The following is a 25,984-nucleotide window of genomic DNA, read 5'->3' as shown; positions in this document are numbered from 1 at the left end:
GACCAGCTGTGTGTCCAGTCAAAATCGACCCCAGTGTTAGTTTAGAGGTCATGAGGAACCCAGCATGGTTTTGGAAGCAGTAAGACAGGTTTCAAAAATCTGAAACTTTTATATGATTTCCAGAAGGTACTTGGAAAAAGTTGCACATCAGAGATTTTTAAAGAAGGTAAATCATGTGTAATCTTTGGTGAAGTGGCTAACTCAACTGAAAAGTGAACAGAAAGCAGGAAGTGATGATCAGTGGGGAAAAACAGTCTCGAAGAAGTCACCAGTGGAACTGTGTAGGGCCTTCTGGCATTTAGATGAAAAAAATATGAATCATGGAAATCTGAAATAAAAGCAGAAAATGCTTGAAATGGCAATCAATATGCACCAAAGAAAGAAAGAATAGTTGATGCCTGAAGCTTTGGATGTGATGTTCTGCAGGCCTATTACATTGTTGGTTGCAACTTTAATATAGAATTAGCCTGCAAAGACAAATCCAGCATAACTAAAATCCCCTCTAATTACAAATACTTTTCACTTGTGAGCACTGACAGACGTACCTGAAACTGAAGCATCTCAAGTCGCTTATCAGTAAATTCAAAGAGAGCCAAAGTTGTCTTCATCATGTATAGAGAGTTTACCATGTAGGTTGCCATGTCAGCAGTGTCAAGGTTACTGGCAGATACAGTGCACAACTGTAATAATGGGTCCATTATACAAGAAAGCACCTGATGGTAGAAAGTAAAATACTTCACATGTTTGTTTAGATAAACAACCTACCTGAGTTCTTATTACAAAATCATCACAGTTAAAGCTTAAAGTTCATTAAGTACTATTCTAAGCCTTCACAAAGTGTTCAGAGTCGACTTCTCACCATCACCATCCCGGTCCTCTTGGAATGCACCTATGTCTCTTGAACCTATTTGTAACCATTCACTTGTGTTTTTTTTAAATCTCCCACTGCTGGCAACACCCACTCCATTACAGTTTTCGAACTGTAATTTCCATCTTGAGTTTTTAAGCTTAGCCAGAGTAGCTGTGGGAGGCACTGAGTGGAAACTGACTGCTTCCCAATGGAAGTGGAAGGAATCACTAAGTGAGAGAAGCAGAATCATTGTGACTCACTTTCATATACTGTCAAACAAGTAGTTAGACATTGGTGGAGACCTGGGAGCAGGTCACCTGCCTTACCCTTGAAATTACTGGTGGCCCAGGGAAATAAAAAACGTGGGAAACTTTTAAAATAATTCAACAAATAGTAGATTTTAAAATTGCCTGTCTGCTAAGTGGCATTTCAACTCACTGGCTTTCACATTTCACTTTGCAACTTTGAATTCAGTTCATCCTTTCAAATTTGGAAACAGAGAATAGAACACAAACTTTGAGGTCTTAAAGGATCAGAAAATAGCAGACATAAGCAGTAAAAATAAAACTGCTGAACTAGAGAGAAAGAAATTGAAATTAAAGATAATATAACGCTTGATTATTAAAAATGTTTTATATAAAAGGCATATACTGCAAACTACAGCATCAGCCAGTTTGCAATGAGATGAGAACTTGAGATTTAGAGTGGAAATGATAAGGCTTGTTATCTTCATGAGCTCCTTGAGTGCGAACCCACTCAACATTGTTAAGCTGCAGATACTAACAAACCTTGGTGTTCTGATTTAGGTTGTATTCACAAATTAGGCTAAGAATAGCCCTTTTAAGACTTCCATGAAATTCAACAAAGATCAAACCAAGAGTGAAAAATGAGTGAAAACAAGTGTTAGTTGGGCTGCTTGGGCCACAATTCATAATTTGGACATCCCTGCACTAGAGAGGTGAAAATCCCTTCAAAAAGTAGGTTTTTGACGTTTATAGAATAGAGAGAGCTGAATATGATGAAAGGGCTTCAACATATTCAAAACCAAGTTCTTGGCAATACAGGTGCAGCACCTCCCCAGACCACAAATATCACTGGGATACAAACAAGCGCAAAAATGGAAACACTTGTGGAATTTCAGGGCCTATGACCAAAGGAGTTAAATTTTTGAATAAGTTTCAATTTACCTGGACAAAATCTGCTTGCCGTGCATCCAGTGGCACAACTGAGGAGTCGTGTGAGGAAAGAACTTCACGTAAGAGGGACAAAGTGTGATTCAGGGCAGTGGTAGGCCCTAGGTCAGGTGGGGGGAGTTCAACCTGAATGAATTGAAATTGAGGCATTAGTTTCTTCCTTAATGGTCACTATAACAACAACAACAACTTGCACTTATATAGCGCCTGTAACATAGTAAAATGTCCCAGGAGCTTCACAGGCACCTTATCAAACAAAATTTGGCACCGAGCCGAATAAGGACAATATTAGGACAGGTGACCAAAAGCTTGGCCAAAGAGGTAGGTTTTAAGGAGCGTCTTAAAAGGAGGAGAGGTGGAGAGGTTTAGGGAGAGAATTCCAGAGCTTAGGGCATGGGCAGCTGAAGACACGGCTGCTAATGGTGGAGCGATGAATATTGGGGATGCGCAAGAGGCCAGAATTGGAGGAGTGCAGAGATCTCAGAGGGTTGTAGGAGGTTACAGAGATAGGGAGGGCAAGGCTATGGAGGGATTCGAAAACAAGCACCAGAATTTTAAAATTGAGGCATTGCCGGACCGGGAGCCAATGTAGGTCAGCGAGCACAGGGGTGGTGGGTGATCGGGACTGGGAATTGGTGCGAGTCAGGGTATGGGCAGCAGAGATTTGGATCAGCTCAAGTTTACAAGGTGAGTGGCTGGCCAGGAGAGCATTGGAATAGTCGGGTCTAGAAGTAACAAAGGCATGAATGAGGGTTTCAGCAGCAGATGAGCTGAGGCAGGGGTGGAGATGGGTGATGTTAGAGGTGGAAGCAGGCGGTCTTGGCATGGTAAAGAAACAAATCTTGTTGAGTGAAATTGCAATTGCTCTTGCCCTTCACATGTGTACGTGCTAGAACCTCTTAAAACTTTACTTGTTTGAGTAAACAAAGATGCTTCTAATCCCATTGAATGTTTGCATTTACATACAGTAATTAAGAAATTATTTTCTCAGTTAACACTTTATAATCACAATTTTACAGATCTAGCAAATTAGTTAGAGCCAATGACTGGATAATACGAATAACTGCAGAATACAGAAAGAAGGATAGCAGCCCGTGCTGGGTCAAAAGTTTATGGGCACATTATACATTATTACTATTAGTGAAAGGTGTGGTCAAGAATGTGACATTAATACTTTGTAATGTGTTCATTTCAGAGTTTTTAAAAAAAACGAATGAAAAATAGACATTATCCAAAAAGCATTTCAGACCTTTTTGAAAATCATGATTGAGTATATTACATGTAAAGTTAAGATTAGGGCTACATTGTCTAAACTATCCCTTGTAACCTTCCAGCTGCTCCATTTACAAAAATGTGTATTTTGGCAAGAGCACTAAAAAGAATGCAAGAAACAGAACATATTCCAAAGCCGCACACAGCTAGTTATTTTCTTTTGCCATCAGTTGATTTATTCTGGAAGAGGATCTACTGAAGGTTACCACAAAGATTGATGTTACTTCTACAATTCACCTTATCCATTAATTTACTGGCATGAAGACCCAGGCTATTGAAGAACATTTTCTTGCTTAGGACATGCATTTCTTCAATCGTGGTCAGTAGTGTAGCTGCACAGTTTCCTACAATTCCACTGTTGAAAGGAAAAAAAGTAATCAGGATTGCAAGTTTTGGTTGACTATTATTACCAATGAATTAGTGGGTAAATGCACCGTGATGTGGTACCATACAAACATGGAAGATTACTGGTCTGTGCTGAGACAACTCATCTCAGGCAGGGTGGCAGTAGGAGCCCTACAACTGGCACCTCAGCCACTCCTGATCACTTCCCTGCAATCATTCTGATGCCATTATGGTTGAATAGCCTGCACACATTGTCTAGGCTCACACAAAGAATAACTAGGTTAGCCCGAATAGCTCAGAAGGTTACGTCTGTAAGCCATAGAGACCTGAAAAGTCCCAGGTTTAATCCATGTCGCTGCTGAGTTAGCTGGGATGGTGTTAGGGCCATCACAATTGGCCTCGGTGCCTCAGGCTTGGACAGGGAAAACTGACTCAGGTTACCACTCCAGATCACTATCCACCAATCTCTATTGGCAGTGTTTATGTGTGGATATTAGGTGAGGACATGGTCAGGTTCTGCTAGGATGACCTGATAGTTGAATCAGTTGCCGACACTCACCATCCAGATTTAGGAACTAACACCTCGAAGACAGAAATAGAGAAGCAAGGAGAGAAAATGGATGGAGGAAAAAAAAAATACCTTGCCTAAGGTATCAGGGGACCGCCAACCAGCAATCCCAGCTGTAAGGGTGCATGTACAAACACCAAAGGTAGGAGTGAGCACTGTAGACTAACCCGAGTCAGCACGTTTGGCAAAGGGGGGGAGAAAAGGGGAAAAAAACATTTTCTTTCTGCATAATAGCAGCAGAAACTGTTTGTGGGAACAAAAGACACTTTGACTACTGTACTTATTTCACAGATTTGCAGTCAGTTTGACTGCTTTAAAAACCGGTTTTGAATCACAAACTTGTGCGCCTAAGGTGTCAACACAATATCGATGTATTAGTAACTAAATAAGATGTCTTGTTTTCTTGCTTACCTGATAGTGTGGTGATAAAATTTGAGAAGATTGGAGAGTTTGTATAATAGAACTGCACCTGGCTCTGCTACTATAACCTGTTCAATACGGACCTAAAACAGCACCAGACAGAACACACTGAATTAATAATACAGCAGGTTTCTGTAGCTAGCTTAATGAAACAGTAACTCTAATCAAGGGGTTATGGAATGATCCCCATACATTGTATGTTAATGACTTTTTTCCCTTAAATGCATAGATATGAATAAGCAAAACATTAGAGGGATATGCGGGACTCACTGAATTTGTCATCTTATATGTTTCAATATAAAATGATAGCAGAACTGAAATGCTTATATCTAACTGAGCATGCACATATTTAATTCAAAGCACTGAGACAAAATCCAGGAAATGAATGCTGTTACAGTGTTACACTATGCTACCAAGGAACAAGCTATGCTCATGAAAAGAAGCTGAAGGAGGCAATGTAATGTCCGTATTGTGATAGTACGTGCAGAGCCAAGATGGTGCAGTGCCTCAGAAGTGGATTGCAGAGAAGAGACATTGGAGGAGGATGGAATGGGCAACAGTGTTGAAGGTGGTGGAGAGAAATAGGAGAGACAGAGAACCATGATTATAATTATTTGTGACTTTCACCCGTGTGGTCTCAGTTTAGAGCATCTTAAACAAAGAGTGCTGGGCAAGATAGGAATGTAGGCAACGACATGTTCTAGGACTTTGCCATGAAAGAAGGTTGGAGATAGGATGGAAACTGGATAAGAACGGAGGCTTGAGAGAAAAGGAGTGGTTAAAGGTGGTCATGAACGAGGTAGGGACAGCATTGAAGCATAGGGACAGGCTGACAGTGTTGTCAAGCATGGCTCAAGAACTCGGGTATAATACAGTTTAGAGGCACTGCCTCATGCCTAATAGCTAAACTGAGAAAAATTACCCCACACTGCACTGGTGTGATTTTTCTGCTTTTCACAGTAGTCATCCCTGCGGCCTCAGAATGTAAGTGGTAAATTAGTGCTCATACACCCACCAAGATCAAGATCAGGATTAGCCTCTTAGAGCCATCCCGGAGAAGAGACTTTCAGCTAAAGGCCATTCTTCTAACCTACTGTGCCACTCATCCCTCAGATATTCAGTGCCATAGCTTCATTTGTTTTAAAGCAGTTAACCCTCATCGCCACTGAGGTACAATTTTTTTCAGGAAAGAATGACTGCTACAAAATTCACATTGTTGCCCCTGTCAGATTATCTTTAAAAACAAATCAGTAGACAAAAAGAAAATGCAAAGCAGTGTCTACTCTCAACAAATTCAAATTAATTTTAAATGATCTAATTCAAATCAATCAATACATTTCATTCTAGTTAATTAAAATATTTTGATTTTCATTAAGGAGTTGCAGCTATGATGCACTGCAATTTTGGACAGATAGCTCCCACATTTACTGCCTTGCACAAATATGCTGAGGGTTCTAATTGATCAGCAAAACGAAGGCAAACCTGATGTGCAGTCAGTAGATGTAAAACAATACTTTTAAACCATCGCGTTAAAAAGGAGGGGAAAAAGCAACAAAACTGAATACAACTATTTTTAGCACTGCCAACAACTTACAATTCTCAAAGGGATCCCAACACAATGTCTAAGTGAGAGTCTTTATGTGCACTGAAAAGGCGCTTAGCAGTACCTCAAGATTCCTTTTTTGGCGCTGCATCAAGATTCCCTTTGAGAATTGATCGTGTTGGCACTGCTGCATCGTAAACAAGTTCCACTAATGTGATTCCCCTCATTGTTCTTCTTTTCTCTTCTTTGTGTTACGCATCATTCCCTTGTTAAGAGAAAGGGCATATTACCTGCTCTCATTCCTTTGCTATTAAGCTAGGATGTACAGGAAAAAAGGCTAAATGGACTCGCCCTCTGATTTTGCCTCCCCAGCAGCCCAGCTGAGATCAGGAACTTGTGTGCAGAATCGTGTAGCAAGCTTGTGTCAATCGCTCCTTAGCACAGTACGTTTTTGCACCAATGTACTATGCCATCAAATTGCTTTATATAAACATAGAAGATAGGAGCAGGAGTCGGCCATTCGGCCCCTCGAGCCTGCTCCGCCATTCAATGAGATCATGGCTGATCATCCAAACTCAGTACCCTGTCCCTGCCTTCTCCCCATATCCCTTGATCCCTTTAGCCCTAAGAAATATATCTAACTCCTTCTTGAATATATTTAATGAATTGGCCTCAACTGCCTTCTGTGGTAGAGAATTCCACAGGTTCACCACTCTCTGGCTGAAGAAATTCCTCCTCATCTCTGTCCTATATGGCTTACCCCCTTATCTTTAGACTGTGACCCCTGGTTCTGGACTCCCCCGCCATCGGGAACATCCTTCCTGCATCTAGTCTGTCTAGTCCTGTTAGAATTTTATAAGTTTCAATGAGATCCCCTCTCATTCTTCTAAACTCCAGCGAGTATAAGCCCAATCGGCCCAATCTCTCCTCATACGTCATTCCTGCCATCCCAGGTATCAGTCTGGTGAATCTTCGCTGCCCTCTCTCCATGGCAAGAACATCCTTCCTCAGATAAGGCGACCAAAACTGCACACAATACTCAAGGTGTGGTCTCACCAAGGCCCTGTACAACTGCAGCAAGACATCCTTGTTCCTGTACTCGAATCCTCTCGCTACGAAGGCCAACATACCATTTGCCTTCTTAACTGCCTGCTGCACCTGCATGCTTACCTTCAGCGACTGGTGCACAAGGACACCCAGGTCTCGTTGCACTTCCCCTTCTCCCAATCTATTGCCATTCAGATAATAATCTGCCTTCCTGTTTTTGCCACCAAAGTGGATAACCTCGCATTTATCCACATTATACTGCATCTGCCATACATCTGCCCAATCACCCAACCTGTCCAAATCATACTGGAGTTTCTCGGCATCCTCCTCACAGCACACACGCCCATGGGTGTTTTATGTTCCCATTAGTATAGGTTACTAAGTTTTCTAAAAATCTAGCCTTTCTTGGGGAGGGAGATGAAAACCTACTAATTTTACTCAAATCCACCAGTCATGAAATAGCACTAATAGTATCTATATTGCGTCAATGTCACAACTGAGAATAACACAGACATGAGTAGTGGTGAAGGACAGGGGGAACTAAACAAACCATTCAAAAAACTGAATCTGTTGCAAAGCTAGCACTTAAAGGTGAATAAGCTACCTTTTCTTGTGATTAAAAACTTCAGTGTCTGTAACAACTATTTAAAACCCAATGCTGTTCAGCAGCATTACACACAATGATACAAAGAATTCACTGTTCTATATGATCTATATTTTTATGTACTGTTTTCCTCTAAATTTTCTTTACACATAAGATACTGTGAATGATTGGATCAGCAATGCCTAGCCTATCATAACGTGTACAAACTATTCCCTAAAACTAGTTAGTTTTGCTCAATGATTGGTAGGTTAATATTTAAATCTGTAATTATTACATTTTATGTAATTTTTAATTTAAAACTTACCAAAAACTGCAAAAATGTGCTTACTAGTGACCAGCATAAGCCCAATTTAAAAAAAAAACAAATTATCTAAAATTGAGAGTCAGTCCATTAGGAAAGTAAACCACATTAATAACAATTTAGCCCTTTGCATATTTCCAATTCTTGAAAAAGATTTCCCCCCCTTTATTGGTCTTCTGACATACCCTCATTGGCCTAGGGCAGCCAGGCCACTTTCTCCCAGACGTCTTAATTTCTGCTCTACTTTGAACTAGGACAACAAGCAATGCAGCGTGACTGAATTTCCTCCTCACTTTGTGGGGAAGCACTTCATTTCTACCCAAGACCTATCCGATGACATGGCTAAGATGAGGAACTTCGAGCATGAACTTGTGTAAGTGTCTGGTATAACAATATGTTTAAATATTTTTCCACTAATCCTCAAGTTTTGTTTTAGCACTTGAGTTCATGGAAGAAAACACACTTAAAATAAATACAAGATGTGGATTAAAAACTACAAGTATAAATATTTAATTTTTCATCATCTTTTTCTTGCCAAGTTTCCTCCTTCTCCTCCTGAAGGTGTTTTAGTAGGGTATGATCTCACAACCGAATGGTACCTCACCTAAGTGTCAATTATTCATGTGTGAGCCTTGGCACACTATTCAAATGCAGTTGCATCACAGGCAGCCAAATGCTGTTCTCACTCAACACACACACATTTCCAGCAGAGGCAGCCGGTTAGTGATGAGAAGCAGGGAATTTGACCAATGTTTCCTCCTTAACCCAGGAACCCTGAGGCTAACTGCAGTGACCCCAGCTCCAACCATAGACTGAGACTCAGACCAGACATGTTCGTGACCTGCATGGCTCAGCTACTCACTGGATAAGCTTAAAGCCAGCAAGAAGCCCAATACTTTTAACAAATTTGAAGTCTGCGACTTTAGGTGGACTACATAAAATCTTCAATGCATCCTTAGCTCTAATGTATCAGATCAAATGTCTAATAAATTCAGTCTGTACCTTTAAAGGTCTGCACACTCCCTCAGTGATGTGTCCCACCACCTGCTGAATATTATCTTCCACACCTGTAATAATAAACATTCTGTCTTACTTTAAAGTACAGCTTAACCTAGCTGTAAGCAAGCCTTTGATTATAACACACTTCTTCCATGATCTCAGCAGAAACCCCATTGCTGGCAGGAGTACAGCTCACACCTCAGTAAGGTGAAGCTCTGGAAAAAAGAGCTACTCTGCAGTTCCTTATAAGTTTGTAATAGTGATATCTAATTTAACTCAGTATTAATATAGAAATCAGTGCTGTACTGGGCAACGTTTGACTGTAAAATCAGGTAGTACAATCTACTAATAACTAAAATTGAGATATAGAGAATAATTGAAACAAGAGATTGATCATGAGAATAATGGAAGTGAAGTGTTCGGATTATCTCATTTGTTGCAGCAATGGTTAAAACTAACAGAATCGCTTCAAAGTGTAGGAGGTACTTTCCCTATTAGTGCTGTTACAGGAGTGGCCTGCAGGGTTTAGAAATTTGACATTTATTTTAAAACTTATTAAGAAATAATCTTTTTGGGTAGATATTGTGAAGTACTTTGAACAAAAAGTACCTATTATCGCTGCTGGACTTTGGCTTTTCTTAAAGCAGATGTGTCCAAGCTTTCTGACTATCAGATACAGGAAACTTTGTGATATCCGGCACTGGCGGGACCGGCGTGTTGCCGATCTATCAAAACTGCCGGACATACAAAGTTAATGTTGAAGCATACGGAGGTTTTCATCTCCGTATCTGACAACAAACACTGTTGCTTAGCAACAGCTTCTAAAGAGTCGGCTGCAGCTGCAAGCGTCTGTAGCTGAAGCTGTTGCTATAGCTACAGACCTTGCAGTGGCTGACTGAGAAAAAAAAAGAACAAAATCTAAAAAAAACTTTTCGAAAACGGCTCCTGATTTTTGCTGTTAGATCGAGTATTCCGGACATACAACCTCCGGATAAACCAAAGTTTCCTGTACTTGGATATGTACCACTGCAGGCCACACAGAAAGTTTAAAGCAATTTTTCACTTGCAAAAATCTCAAGCTGCAGACAGATTTTGGTATTCTGATGTAGGATTCATCAAACACTGGAACAACTAGACTAAGATCAGCCCTTAACAATCCTCCAGGCCCATGAAATTCAAACAGGAAAAATGATTAAGAGATATCAGCACAAACAGAACAGATTATTTGGGTTTCATGGGCCAGTTTACCCAAGCTTAGTCACTCCTACTTTAAAGGAAAAATGTCTTTACACATAGAATGACCAATGTATAGACTGCCATCTAGTGTAGTAAGATTTGAGTCAGCTGCAGCATTGAAAAGGGAACTGGATCAACTCAGTTCAGGAGAAGAGAAAAATTTGAGCGTAGTGTTGGAAAAGAGCACACCAGTCAGAGCAAGTCCAGAGAAAGGTCATTCAACTCCCATTGGATGACTGAATTACCTCTTTAAATTCCGACATGCCTTATTGATCCATAAATTTAACTGAACTAGAATCTGTATTTGCTTGTTTGGTCAATGATTCAGACCTGCACAATACTCTCTGAAATAAAGATACTGAAAATAAATGTAATTTAAAAAGAAATTTGAAACAAGATTTTATCAGTAATTGACAGAAAAATTCAGAAGAATCGGTTTTTAACATTATATTCAGGGCCCCTAGCACTTTGTGATTCTACAATGATGGAAATCGCTACAGAACTTTAATTACTCATTTTTCCATACTCGTGGTGCTGTGACTGCATCTCATTCTGTATTCTGCAATAGTTTCATAAGTGCAGTTGGCAAGCACGGTGCAGGCACAGTCAGCATCACAAGTAGTCAGCAAGTACACATAGTGGGAGTTGAACACAGAGCGAGTCCCAGACACAACTTCACCATAAATATATTTTTTTAAATCTAGCATTTATTCCATCTTAAAAATGTATTTTCCTCCTTCTTCTATAGGTCTATTTTGCACCATGTCATTTACCTGCTAACAGGTGGCTGGTGTATTCCCCAGTTCCCTGCAAATACTGACAGGTATGCAAGAAATACTTTTTTAAAAATCCCCTCCAATTTTTGTTCACTTAATTTAATGGGAAAACTGCTGTTCAGCTGTTTCTGTGGAGATTAATTATATATTTTATTGTATATCACAAACACCTCACTATAAAGAACAAATCTGATGTCTGTGTAGAATTCTGTTCAGCTTGCCATGGAAATTGGCCTCGAGGTGCCACTAAATTTTAAGGACCCTGACGATACAAAAAGTTTCTGCGTAATCACAGGAGGAGGCTGCCTATTGAAAGGATTAAACAATTACCTTGCATAGTTACGAGCTTCAGCAAAGCTTCAAGATGTTCCTTCTCTGAAGCAGCTGCCTGGTGTAACCATGCCAACATGTCCCCAACATACCTGAAAGCACAAGGTTTACTCAAGTCAGGTTTAAGAAAACACTAATACCACAAGTAAAATGTTGAGCATCCAATGGCATACCTTAAAGGATCATGAGAATGCATTTCAATTGGCCGAGGAGTTCCACCGGGCCCACCTCTGGTGAGAGCATCTATAAAACCACGAACCACTGCGCTCCTCCTTGCTGTGCCAAACTCATCAAGTATGTAGCTAGGGCAATAAATACACGTGAAATGTGAGAAGGGAATATAAAAACGGTAGAAAGGAGAAATAAACTTGTATAGCAAGTACTCGCTGCTAAACAGGCAGCTTATTTTCTAAAAAAATAACTTTCTAAATTATCCCATTTAGCGGACTTCTCTATAGAGCCACACGTTCTTCCATTTGATCTGTGGAGCAAATGTGCATAAGCTTGGGGGGAGGGGGGGCCTCTTAGAGGAAAAACCTGCTTCCTAACACTGGTGTCTATCCAACTGACCTACTTAAATAAACACTTTTCTGCCCTTGATCTTTGACAAATGGCAATCTAAATATTTTAAATGGTAGCTTGCATTCAGTCTGTGAAAACAAACCAACCAATCGCATGAACAGCAATGTTCAGAAGCAAATAGTCTCTGAGCAGGTTCCCCTAAGATTATACAAACACGCAGCACTGTCCAGAAAGGATAATTGGAATTCACAGAAGACTTTTTCTTTCCTCCGCCAAAGATTTATATAAAGACTGTGAATAGCTGTTTATCAGAAAATATACATTCTGAAATAAAGGCACCTTTTTCTGCTGCTTGTGACCTATCACACTAAGTTCCCTCACTGGAGTTCCTTACAAAGGATCTCACTTGCTGATTTTAAGCAGCTATAGGATATGGCTTCATACCTACAAATCCACCACCCCGCCCCACCCTCCCCGGCCAATGAATTCTCAATCTCAGCCAAGCCATCAGAGGGAGATGCCGAACTCTGGCAAGATCCTCCACTCTCATCTACCACCTAGTGGCTGACTCGTAGGGTAAGGATATCTACACATCCTCTTGTTTGGTGAGTTGTACAGAAAAGATAAAGATAGGAATTTTTTTTTTTTATTTTTTTTTTTAAAGTGAGTAAATATTTCAGTTGAGCAACTTGAGACAGCAGGAAAGAAGTTTGAGAACGATTTGCTCTTTAACTCAAAAAACAAAGTCAGACAAAATCTGCACAAATATTTTTGTTGAGTCTAAATAGGTAACAGTTTGGCTCGACATTCATGTTAAATACTGGCAGTTTAAGTCAATAATAAGCTGTTATTTTTTTACATGCATGCTATGGCTCCACCAGCACCAAAATAAAAACAAGGCCTAAAGACTGTGGTGGACCTATAGTGCAAGTTTTCTGCTACAAGTGAAGTGCATTATTGTTATATGGTGCACTAGCAAAATCTAGTATCAGCAAACCACCAAAATGGTCACAAATATGGCGAGAAAATTATTGTAAATTGCATGCAACCCAGTGCTGCCAGTTCTTTTGCACAAAATTATTTTTTCCAACAGACCTTTACAGTTACTGCTGTAAATTTAAATTCACCAACAGTGACATTTATTTGATAGAGAAAATTTCATGATTTACATTAATTACAGAGGCTTTTAGTCACATCAACTAAAACAGTTTTTCTTCTAATAGCCCTAGATTACTGCACAAGAAGTTAAAATTAAAAATGTTGCAAAGTTTGTTAGCAAAATTGAAGCCCATGGGATTAAATGGGCAGTGGCAGTGTGGATACGATACTGGCGAAGGGACAGAAAGCAGAGAGTAATAGTGAACAATTGTATTTCAGACTGGAGGGAAGTATACAGTGGTGTCCCCCAGGAGTCGGTATTAGGACCACTGCTCTTTTTGATATATATTCATGACCCAGACTTGGGTATCCAGGGGATAATTTCAAAGTTTACAGATGACAGGAAACTCAGAAATATAGGCCCCGATTTTCCCGAAGGTGCGGGGAATTGTCGGGTTCCCCGAATGTCGGCTTCCGACCCGAATCTAAATGGGTCAGCCAGCTGCACGCAATTTTCCCTCAATTGGCCAATTTATTTCCAGCGTGTGGGCACCCCTGCTAAGTGTCCATTTCCAGTCAGAAAGCCCCACAGTATGATGTCATCATTCGTGGTGCTTTTAAAGTCTCCAGCCAGCTTCTCAACCTCTGCAGGCTTCCCAACCAGTCGTACAGAATGGCAGAGGAGCCTGCACCAGCTGCTGCCAGCGGCAAAGGCCGAGCTGCCACCAAATTTGATGAGACGTCACTGCAGACATTGGTGGATGGGGTTAGGGCCCACAGGGAGGTCCTCTTCCCTAGCTCAGGGAAGAAGAGGCCTCCCAAAGAGACCAGGGCTGCATGGATGGAGGTGGCTGCAAAGGTGAACTCTCAGGGTGTCACCCGCCGGACCTGGATGCAGTGCAGGAAGCGCTTCCATGACCTTCACCGTACAGGAAAAGTAAGTATGAAGTTTCCATCACCCTCAACCTGATCCCCATTGCCTTTCCCCAACAGCACTCAGCTTCAGCAATCACTTCCTCCACATCCCACTTCACAGTCACATCCATGTACCCTTACCCATTCCCGCTCTCTCTATGCTCACATTCACATAACTATTCCACCATGCAGCCCTCACACTGCCTCTCACTCTGATGCTTGGAACACAACTGACACACACAGGGAGGGCCCTTGGTCTTGCAGCCTCACAACATCTTTGTCTCCTTCTAAGTATCTATGCTATGCAATCTCTACACTCACTCCTGACTCTCACTCAAACTCCACTTGTCTCCCTCATTGCAGGAAAAGAGAGCTCACAATAGGAGAGAGCGAGCGAGGACTGTAGGAGGACCACCCTCAGTTGCCCACCTGAGCCCCTGGGAGGAAGCCGTGATGGAGATTGCTGGGGCTGACGCAGCTGCGGAAGCTGGGGCAGGAGAGACAGGAGCAAGCCCGCAAGCTGGTGACAGAATAGTTTCCCATTTCTCTCATTGACATAGCATGAGTCGCTGATATGATTCTGAAGCTACATCATTTGGACTTATGAGCATCTGCCAAATCCAATGTGCAAGTAGCCTTGGCATCACATCTCTAACTCTTTCCTTTACTCCCCCACAGGACCATCTGGAGCCCCCGTCGCCACTGCCGCGGAGGAAGAGGCTTTGCAGCCAGACTCCTCAGAGGAAGCTCCAGCCTCTGATGGCGCAGCGTCAGCAGAAGTAAGCGCACACAGCACCAGCGCAGACACTCACACCTCGGGGGGGCCTTCGGAACATAGAGTAGTGTTGTCACCTGGTGTTTCACAGCTCACAAGTGAGCATCAGCAGATTGTGGAGACAGGGACAGCAGTGGAGAGTCCTTGTCGGAGGGCGCAGGCCTCTGCCAGCTCAGCTGCATGTCGACCCCATGCCTCTGGGTCCATCCGCAAGAGGAGGTGATGGATCTCCATGCACAGATGCAGGAGTCTCTGGCAGGTTTTGTCTCCAGGGTCGCTGCGAGTATGGAGCGAATGGAGGAGTCCATGGCGAGCATGAGCACAGCCTTATTGGAGTCATTGGCGCATGAAAACATCACCACGGAAAGGATGGCTACCGCCGAGAAGAAGAGGGCTGCGGCCATGGAGGAGCGTAGTCGCCAGGGTATGAGCAGGACTTCCAGTGCAGAGACGGGTTCGCGCTCAAAGCACTATCAATATCCTCCTCAATATCCTCCTCCTCCTCCTCCTCTCCCCCCACCCCCCCCCCCCCCCCGTGAGGAGCCTTGGTCCTGCGGAATTGGCAAGCCACAGTGTTGTGCCATGTTGTGAAGCGCACAGCATACCACGACGATTTTGGAGCCCCTGGCTGATGAGTACTGTAGGGCTCCACCTGAAGCGCAACTTTAGCAATCCGATGGCTTGCTCGATAATGCATCTGGTGGAAATGTGGCTGGAGTTGTAGTGCTCCTCAGCTTCGTTGGCTGGTCTCCTCAGCGGCGTCATTAGCCAAGACCGCAGGGGATATCCCTTGTCTCCAAATAGCCATCCCTGAAGTTCGTTTGCCGGACTGAATAGCGGAGGCACAGTGGACTGGTGCAGTATGAAGGAGTCATGGCAGCTGCCAGGGTACTTGGCATAAACATGCAAAATCACCTTCTTGTGATCACACACCAGCTGAACGTTAAGGGAGTAGAAGCCCTTGCAGTTGGCAAAAGCTCCTGGATTGCGGTGGGGTGCCCTAAGGGCCACATGTGTGCAGTCAATGACGCCCTGCACCCTTGGAAAGTCTGCCAGCTGAGCTAATCCAAGCGCTCGCACCCTCACACTTGCGCGATCCCGGGTGAAATGGATGTGATTGTGCGCGAGGGCAAAGAGGGCATCGGTTACCTGCGTGATGCAAGTGTGTGCGGCCGCCTGGGAGATGCCGCTGATGATCCCTGGAAGGAGCCTGAGGCATAAAAGTTGAGTGCGGTGGTGACTTTGATGGCCACTGGTAAGGAGTGTCGACCTGGTGCTCTGGGCTCCAGGTCTTGCTGCAGCATTGCGCAGATGTCAGTCACTACATCTCGCAAAATTCAGAGCCGCCTTTGTCACTGCTGCTCAGTCATGTTGAGGTAGCTCACCCTGTGTCTGTAGACCCTGTTTGGGGGGTATCTCCTGCGCCGACGGCCTTCCATGCGCTGGCCCCTTCTGGCCTGTGCTGCCTCAGGTGGCTGAGCCACAGCCTGTCGCTCCTGCTGGTGCTGCTGTTGCTGGTGCTGCTGTTGTTGCTGGATCTGCTCCAGCCTCCTCTGCTGTTGGAGATCCTCTAATGCCAAGAAGGCAAGGAACAAAAGGCCTCCCATGCTTCTGGCAGATGCCGCCGTTGAGGAAGCGCTGAGTGAGGGTGGTGAGAGGGGCTTCCTAGGAGCTCACACTGGAGAAGTGTGTGAGGCTCCAACCTTCCACAGCTGTGCCTAAGCCTTCAACAAGTTGCCCCAAGCCTGGAGCAACAAGGTCCTGCAGCCTACCAATGCTGTCTGATTAAATCTCTTCATTCCTGATTGACCTGCAGCTGAAAGTAAGCAAGCCAACATTGTTCACGCCAGGTTTCATCAGCGGTGTTCCCACCAGGCGTGGTTTACGTGGGGAAAGGCTGAAAATTGCAAGGGCCCCTTAAAATTGGATTACAGCTGCCAATTATTGCTCATTAGGCTCCCGACGACCAGTCCCGCTGGCTGCGGGCGGGACTGATTCGGGTCGCGCTGAAACACCGGGGCGAAAGTTGGGCGGGGGGGGTGTCGCGACCCCCTATTTCTGCGATTTTCAGCCCCTGCCCGCCTGAAACCCCGCCCGACGGCTCCAGGAAAATCGGGGCCATAGTAAACAATGAGGAGGATAGTAGCAGACTTCAGGAGTACATAGACTGGTGAAATGGGTAGACACATGGCAGATGAAAATTGATGCAGAACAGTGTGAAGTGATGCATTTAGGAAAGAATGAGATGCAGCAATATAAACTAAACAGTACAATTTTAAAGCGGGTGCAAGAACAGAGAGACCTGGGGGTTTACATACACAAATCTTTGATGGTGGCAGGACAGGTTGATAAGGCTGTTAAAAAAATACGGGATCCTTGGCTTTATTAAGATGGGTATGGAGTACAAAAGCAGTTATGCTTGATGATGATGATCACCACATTTAGACAAAGGACATCTATATTCTGTTAGTTTAGGCTGCAGCAGACTTGTGTACTTACAGCCCTGCCGAGAAGTGCACTTTTAGTGAATGCTGTCAGGAATAAAGTTTCAACTAAGTGCTTCTCTATTCTGCATAATGCGCATGATTTCTGTCAATGCATATTAATCCAGGTCTTGCTGCAAACTCGTCATCAGCCGGTTTCTTTAAAGGGGCCATGTCCAAATTGATTTTGACAGTTCTGTTGTCAGTGTTCTACAGCATTGAAGTGCTGCAAACACTGACGAGCGCTGCACCCAGGCTCTCCCATAACTCCATCCATATGCTTATGCAGGGAGTCACAGCACGCAGAAGAGACCTCCCCAGGAGATCAACGCAGCCTGGTTGCACATTGCACAAGAGGGCACAAGCAGGGATGTTGTCAGGAGGACCAGGCTGCAGTGGCGCAAGCCTTTCAATGATCTGAGCAGATCATGAAACGTTACTGCCAAGCTACACTCAACATCATCCTGCTGTGCCATTCATCACATCCCCATCACTCTGCCTTCCCTACCTTACTCCTGCACATCTTTACTCACACCAACTTACCTTGCACCTTCACCCATCCCCTCTCTATCTACATTATCACTTCGCCATTTCACTAGCCACCTCTCACACTCACCCTCATCCTACTGCAAGTCATAGCAACTAACAATGGGAACGGTAGCAAAGTGGTAATGTCACTGGGCTAGTAATCCAGAGGCCTGGACTAATGATCCAGAGATGTGAGTTCAAATCCCACCACGGCAGCTGGGGAATTTAAAATCAGTTAATTAAATAAATCTGGAATAAAAAGTTAGTATCAGTAATGGTGACCATGAAACTATTGAATTGTTGTAAAAACCAATCTGGTTCACTGATGTCCTTTAGGGAAGGAAATCTGCTGTCCTTAACTGGTCTGGCCTATATGTGACTCCAGACCCACAGCAATGTGGTTGATTCTGAAAAGGCCTAGCAAGTCACTCAGTTGTAATTAACCACTATGAAACAAAATAATAACAATGAAACTGGACGGACCACTCGGCACCGGCTACAGACACAGCTGTTGTATCCGTGTGTTAATGGAGACACGGAATGCAGGAGTTGGTTTAACAGGTGTTTACTGAACAAAGTCTGGAGGTGAACTAAAAGATACAAGACGCTATACAGGCTTATATACCCGAGTGGTCACTACCGGTATTACAGTACACAGGGGCTCTTAAAGGTACATACACTACAACAGCAACAGCACACCCAGCCCAGTTAACCCTGCAAAGTCCTCCTCACCAACATCTGGGGACTTGGGCCAAAATTGGGAGCGCTGTCCCACAGACTAGTCAAGCAACATAGTCATACTCACAGAATCATACCTTTCAGCCAACGTCCCGAACTCCTCCATCACCATCCCTGGGTATGTCCTGTCCAACCGGCAAGACAGACCCACCAGGGGTGGTGGCACAGTGGTATAGAGTCATGAAGGAGTGGCCCTGGGAGTCCTCAACATTGACTCTGAACCCCATGAAGTCTCATGGCTTCAGGCCAAGCATGGGCAAGGTAATCACCTACCACCCTCCCTCAGCTGATGAATCAGTACTCCTCCATGTTGAACACCACTTGGAAGAAGCACTGAGAGTAGCAAGGGCACAGAATGTACTCTGGGTGGGGGACTTCAATGTACCACACAATAGCACCACTACTGACCGAGCTGGCCGAGTCCTGGAGGACATAACTGCCAGTCTGGGCCTGCGACAGGTGGTGAATGAACCAACACGAGGGAAAAACCTACTTGACCTTGTCCTCACCAATCTACCTGTCACAGATGCATCTGTCCATGACAGCACTGGCAGCAGTGACCACCGCACAGTCATTGTGGAGGCGAAGTCCCGTCTTCACACTAAGAACACCCTCCATCCTGTTAAATGGGATATATTCAGAACAGATCTAGCAGCTCAAAACTGGGCATCCATGTGGCGCTGTGGGCCATCAGCAGCAGCAGAATTGTATTCCACCACAATCTGTAACCTCATGGCCCGGCATATCCCTCACTCTACCATTACCACCAAGCCAGGGGACCAACCCTGGTTCAACGACGAGTGTAGAAGAGCAAGCCAGAAGCAGCACCAGGCGTACCTAAAAAAAAAAATGAGGTGCCAACCTGGGGAAGCAGCAACACAGGACTACATGCATGCTAAAAAGCGGAAGCAGCATGCTATAGACAGGGCTAAGCGATCCCACAATCAATGGATCAGATCAAAGCTCTGCGGTCCTGCCACATCCAGTCGTGAATGGTGGTGGACCATTAAACAACTAACGGGAGGAGGAGGCTCCAAAAATATCCCCATCCTCAATGATGGTGGAGCCTAGCACGTCAGTGCAAAAGACAACTTCAGCCAGAAGTGCTGAGTGGATGATCCATATCGGCCTACTCCCGAGGTCCCCACCATCACAGAAGCCAGTCTTCAGTCAATTCGATTCACTCCACGTGATATCAAGAAACGGCTGAGCACACTGGATACAGCAAAGGCCATGGGCCCCGACAACATCCCAGCTATCGTGCTGAAGACTTGTGCTCCAGAACTAGCCGCACCTCTAGCCAAGCTGTTGCAGTACAGCTACAACACTGGCATCTATCCAACAATGTGGAAAACTGCCCAGGTATGTCCTGTCCACAAAAAGCAGGACAAATCCAACCCGGCCAATTACCGCCCCATCAGTCTACTCTCAATCATCAGCAAAGTGATGGAAGGTGTCATCGACAGTGCTATCAAGTGGCACTTACTCACCAATAACCTGCTCACTGATGCCCAGTTTGGGTTCCACCAAGACCACTCGGCTCCCGACCTCATTACAGCCTTAGTCCAAACATGGACAAAGGAGCTGAATTCCAGGGGTGAGGCGAGAGTGACTGCCCTTGACATCAAGGCAGCATTTGACCGAGTCTGGCATCAAGGAGCCCTAGTAAAACTGAAGTCAATGGGAATCAGGGGGAAAACGTTCCACTGGCCAGAGTCATACCTAGCACAAAGGAAGATGGTTGTGGTGGTTGAAGGTCAATCATCACAGCCCCAGGATATCGCTGCAGGAGTTCCTCAGGGCAGTGTCCTAGGCCCAACCATCTTCAGCTGCTACATCAATGACCTTCCCTCCAACATAAGGTCAGAAATGGGGATGTTCGCTGATGACTGCACAGTGTTCAGCGCCATTCGCAACTCTACAGATAATGAAGCAGTCCATGCCCACTTGCAACAAGACCTGGACGACGTTCAGGCTTGGGCTGATAAGTGGCAGGCAACATTCGCGCCACGGAAGTGCCAGGCAATGACTATCTCCAACAAGCGAGTGTCTAACCACCTCCCCTTGACATTCAACAACATTACCATCACCAAATCCCCCACTATCAACATCCTAGGGGTCACCATTAACCAGAAACTTAACTGGACCAGCCACATAAATACTGTGGCAACAAGAGCAGGTCAGAGGCTAGGTATTCTGCAGCAAGTGTCTCACCTCCTGACTCCCCAAAGCCTTTCCACCATCTACAAGGCACGAGTAAGGAGTGTGATGGAATACTCTCCACTTGCTTGGATGAGTGCAGCTCCAACAACACTCAAGAAGCTCGACACAATCCAGGACAAAGCAGCCCACTTGGCACCCCATCCACCACCTTAAACATTCACTCCCTCCACCACCGGCGTGCCGTGGCTGCAGAGTGTACCATCTACAAGATGCACTGCAGCAACTCGCCAAGGCGTCTTCGGCAGCACCTCCCAAACCCGCGACCTCTTCCACCTAGAAGGACAAGGGCAGCAGGCGCATGGGAACACCACCACCTCCAAGTTCCCCTCCAAGTCACACACCATCCTGACTTAGAAGTATATCGTCGATCCTTTATCGTCACTGGGTCAAAATCCTGGAACTCCCTACCTAACAGCACTGTGGGAGTACCATCACCACACGGACTGCAGCGGTTCAAGAAGGTGGCTCACCACCACCTTCTCAAGGGCAACTAGGGATGGGCAATAAATGCTGGCATTGCCAGCGACGCCCTGATCCCATAAAAATGAATAAAACAAGGGTAGGCACTTGGGTGGTTTAGCCAATGTTCATGTGAAGTTGCTAGTAATGTGCCGTCAAACATTGAAATCTTTATTTTCAGCACTTTGCATTCTTGGACAGATTTGTGTGCACCTTTGGAAGTGGCTTAGTGAGTTGTAGTGAATGGTGAGACAACGGTACCCCCACAAAGGTCATGAGTGTGAAAGGAATAGCTTGGACATTGTATGGATGCTTTATGGTGTTGGTGTGGGGTGGTGCCAACCTGGCGCATCATTTGGCAGCCAGTGTGTACAGCATCAAGTGAAGTAAATCTGGCCATGGTGAGGCCATCCCTGGCGTCCCGGGCAGCTATGTGCTCGGGTGCTGATGCCGTGTCCTGTGCAGCATCAGGTGATTGCAGAGAAGGTTGGTGTTGTTGTTGGTACGCCTGGTGCTGTTAGTGTTGGGGCTGATCATGGTGGGATTCTGAGGACCAAGGTGAAATATTTTCAAGGGCAACAATGCTGATGGAACAGATGGCAGGTGAGGTTGAAATGACAGAAGCGATCAGTCAATGGTGAGAGAGGTTATTCCAATGAGATGGCACTGGATAGAAAGCTGGCTCCAAACACGTGCAAGCTGCAGAAAGCTCAATATGTCTTCCAAATGCAGTAACCAACAGTTTCTGAGCGTTGAAAGTGAACAGCTGTAACATGGGATCTTTTATACAACTTTGGCAGCTGTCAGGTCATGAGATAATTCAATGCTGAATCCATTCACGACATGCTGAGCGGACGTGTTCCCCGAGCACGTAAAATTGAAATGTAGGCTTAAAATAAGTTAATTGGATGTCAACAACCCATTTAATGATGTGAATTGCCTCCCCCGCCGCTTGGTGTCAGGTCTGATCAGCGGCGACAGACCCGACACCTGGGAGACTCGTGTGGAGGCGGGTTGATAGCGGGTTCCCTACCCGCTGTCAATCTTTGCTATTTTGACAGCTGACCTGCCTCCGAGCCCGCCCTCTGAGCGCCACCAGCAAAATTCAGCCCCATGTCTCCGGATCATTAGTCCAGGCCTCTAGATTACTAGTCCAGTAACATAACCACTATAAGAACATAAGAAATAGGAGCAGGAGTAGGCCAATCGGCCCCTCGAGCCTGCTCTGCCATTCAATAAGATCATGGCTGATCTGATCCTAACCGCCAATCTACTATCACAGAACCATCTCCTGAATCTAACAGAATTAGACACACGAAATAGGAGCAGGATCAGGCTACACGGCCCCTGGGCCTGCTCCGCTACCCACAGGGCCATGACCGATCCGAACCTAGACTCATGTCCAAATTCCTGCCCGCTCCCCGTAACCCTTAATTCCCTTTACTTCTAGGAAACTGTCTATTTCTGTTTTAAATTTATGTAATGATGTAGCTTCTACAGCTTTTTGGGGCAGCATATTCCATGGACCTACCACCCTCTGAGTGAAGTAGTTCCTCCTCATCTCAGTTTTGAAAGAGCAGCCCCTTATTCTAAGACTATGCCCCCTAGTTCTAGTTTCACCCATCATCGGGAACATCCTCCCCGCATCCACCCGATCCAACCCCTTCACAATCTTGTATGTTTCAATAAGATCGCCTCTCATTCTTCTGAACTCCAATGAGTAGAGTCCCAATCTACTCAACCTCTCCTCATATGTCCATCCCCTCATCCCCGGGATTAACCGAGTGAACCTTCTTTGTGCTGACTCGAGAGCAAGTATGTCTTTTCTTAAGTATGGACACCAAAACTGTATGCAGTATTCCAGGTGCGGTCTCACCAATACCTTGTACAACTGAAGCAATACCTCCCTATTTTTATATTCTATCCCCCTAGCAATGGAAGCCAACATTCCAACATACCCATGACTACAGAACATTTAACTACACCCCCTTGGGTACAAAAGTAATAAAAGATGTAACAATTCATGAATTCTATTGATAATGCTAAATCTGGACCAAATTCCATAACACATAATTTACACGTGTGGTTTCTTCCATCCACCATAGAAACATAGAAGATAGGAGCAGGAGTAGGCCATTTGGCCCCTCGAGCCTGTTCCGCCATTCAATGCGATCATGGCTGATCATCCAAATTCAGTACCTGGTCCCTGCTTTCTCCCCATACCCCTTGATCCCTTTAGCCTTAAGAAATATATCCAACTCCTTCTTGAATATATTTAATGTATTGGCCTCTACTGCCTTCTGTGGTAGAGAATTCCACGGGTTCATCACTCTCTGGGTGAAGAAATTCCTCCTCATTTCTGTCCTAAATGGCCTACCCCTTATCCTTAGACTGTGACCCCTGATTCTGGACTCCCCGACCATCGGGAACATCCTTCCTGCATCTAGTCTGTCCAGTCCTGTCAGAATTTTATAAGTTTCAATGAGATCCCCTCTCATTCTTCTAAACTCCAGCGAGTACAAGCCCAATCGATCCAATCTCTCCTCATACGTCATTCCTGCCATCCCAGGTATCAGCCTGGTGAGTCTTCGCTGAACTCCTTCCATGGCAAGAACATCCTTCCTCAGATAAGGCGACCAAAACTGCACACAATACTCAAGCTGTGGTCTCACCAAGGCCCTGTACCATGAAGTCTACACATGCTCATTCCATGTGGACTGCAGAACCAATATCCAGGAAGAAGAGTTGCAGTTGGCTGCCCAAAATACACTCTTCATCTGCTTTAAAGCTTAAACTGGGATACAATAATCTAAAGGCTGGACAAAGCTTTCAAAATAAAGTGATATGGGCCCGAACTTCAACCAGATGTTGAGGTTCAGATGCTCTTCCCCCACTCTATTCTAGATAAGCCTTGACAGAATGGGAAATCAGTTGTATTTCAAATCATAAGTCTCCATACTTTTTTTTTTTGCACAAGTCCATTTATAAATGGTTCCAAGCGCCTTTACTTTAAATTAAAAAGTCAATCATGTAGTGTGGGACTGGAGTCACATGTAGGTCAGACTGGGTAGAAGTGGCAAGGTCCTTTCCCTGAAGGTCATTAGTGAACTAGTTGAGTCTCTACAACAATCTGGCAGCTTTCATGATTGTTTCTTCCTGATGCCAGCCCATATATTATCATATTTATTGAATTAAATTTCACAACTTGCTATGGCGGGATTTCAACTCACAACTTTTGGGTTGCTAGTCCAGTGTCATAACCACTACACCACCTTACCAGTGCACAGTGTGTGACCCTTGTGAGTGTTGCCAGCTTATTCCACCATGGAAGGCATCACAGCCGAGACCAACCTTGTCCATATGTACAATCTCCAACAGGTCCTCCATAGCTGGAACCAGATTCTAGTTCTATCATTCCCCAGATAAGAGGAACTGAGGCCAATTGTAGCATATTTTCATGTTCCTACTGAGGTCAAGTTAACTCAGTACAAGGGGTGTGAATCTCTTAAATAAAGAGTGTGTCCTTCAGTAATTAATTCCGTCCCCCTGCCAAATGACTACAAAAGCTAATTATACATGCAGGTTGAACAAATAAAGATATTTGTGAAAATATCTTAAAAACAGATGACACTCCAATACTCCAATTTGCAGGGCAGGCTGGATGGACCAGAGAGTCTTTTCCTGTTGGTCAGTGATCATATGTTCGTACTCCACAAGGATTGCAATTTTCTATGAAGGCTAATTGGGATAAGTGTGGTTGTATGTTGGTCACCTGAAGTCTGATCCCAATTCACAATCAGTACATAGTGCACGGTCAGATAGAATAAATTCAAAATCATGTTCATCATTACACTTGACCTTTAGGTGACATGGATGAAGGTGGGGCTACAGGGATGAAGTAATCCCAACTAAATGCCCTCAGCAAAGATGAAAAACAATTTTAATTTCCTTTTTGAAAGATGAGCTACAATTTATGGATTATCACTTTTTTAACGAAGGCAAGTATACATTTCCAGCTACATCTTACACATGCGTGCAAGGAATTAACATTCATAATTTGTATTTTTCTTAGGATTGGACTGTTCTGCTTGTTTGCTTCAAAATGTAATTTCTCTCTCCTCTACCTCTCCCAAAAGAGAGGTACTAGCCAGACCAACATGAACCTTCAAAGACTGTGAAATGTATTTCGCACAAATCGACACTTTCATCATTGCAAAGGTCAGCGATTTCTCTGCAAACGACACTAGACAGACACACATGCTCTGGCTTCAAACTCTAAAAGGCACTTTCATCTTCCTTAAACATAACCTTTCCTTTGAATATAAAACCATCTTTATACGTGAAGGCTCAAGGCTAGAGAATTAACCTGAATCTCTCCAGTACATAATTCTTGATTTGCAATTCCACATTTTGATGAAAATGCTCAAGGAGTCCTCCACAACAGTTCACACTGAAATTTTGTATATGCCCAAGAAACCAGTGAATTTCAGAGAGAAAAAGAGGGGGGGGGTGGGGGGGGCAGAAGAGAAGGATAGAGGGGGAAGGAGAAACAGATACACCGTCAAGGCTCATGCTTAGACAATAGATCAAAATCTGGGACATTATTAAACTGTATGGCTCAGTACAAGGTGCGAGTCTGACAGTGCATTTACCATTGAAGGAGCCAAAAAAAGAAGTTGGGTTTAAAGAAAGGAATTCAGGCAATGATAGTGATGTAAAAAGACTACTGAGCACTTGGTTTGAGTGTAAAACAAGGCTT

The 25,984-nt window shown here is 44.3% G+C and overlaps 1 protein-coding gene across 2 annotated transcripts in view; it reads right to left on the bottom strand.

Moving 5' to 3' along the window:
* The window catches only part of cog6 (component of oligomeric golgi complex 6), a 149,153-nt gene that overhangs the window by 8,625 nt on the left and 114,544 nt on the right, over positions 1-25,984 (bottom strand). For both annotated transcript variants that reach the window (XM_085999410.1, XM_085999411.1), the window contains 7 exons: positions 11,658-11,786; positions 11,485-11,576; positions 9,146-9,210; positions 4,640-4,731; positions 3,553-3,670; positions 2,038-2,169; positions 546-713 (listed from right to left, as the gene is read on the bottom strand). In XM_085999410.1, coding sequence (XP_085855536.1) covers positions 546-713; positions 2,038-2,169; positions 3,553-3,670; positions 4,640-4,731; positions 9,146-9,210; positions 11,485-11,576; positions 11,658-11,786 — 796 coding nt within the window. The remainder of the gene's footprint in view (positions 1-545; positions 714-2,037; positions 2,170-3,552; positions 3,671-4,639; positions 4,732-9,145; positions 9,211-11,484; positions 11,577-11,657; positions 11,787-25,984) is intronic.

The sequence above is a fragment of the Somniosus microcephalus genome, chromosome 10 (genome assembly GCF_052327205.1).
Source record: "Somniosus microcephalus isolate GS21.2 chromosome 10, FLI_Smic_1.0, whole genome shotgun sequence".
Taxonomy (NCBI): domain Eukaryota; kingdom Metazoa; phylum Chordata; class Chondrichthyes; order Squaliformes; family Somniosidae; genus Somniosus; species Somniosus microcephalus.
Note: the sequence above shows the minus strand (reverse complement) of the source record. Positions and strands in the feature narration are given on the sequence as shown.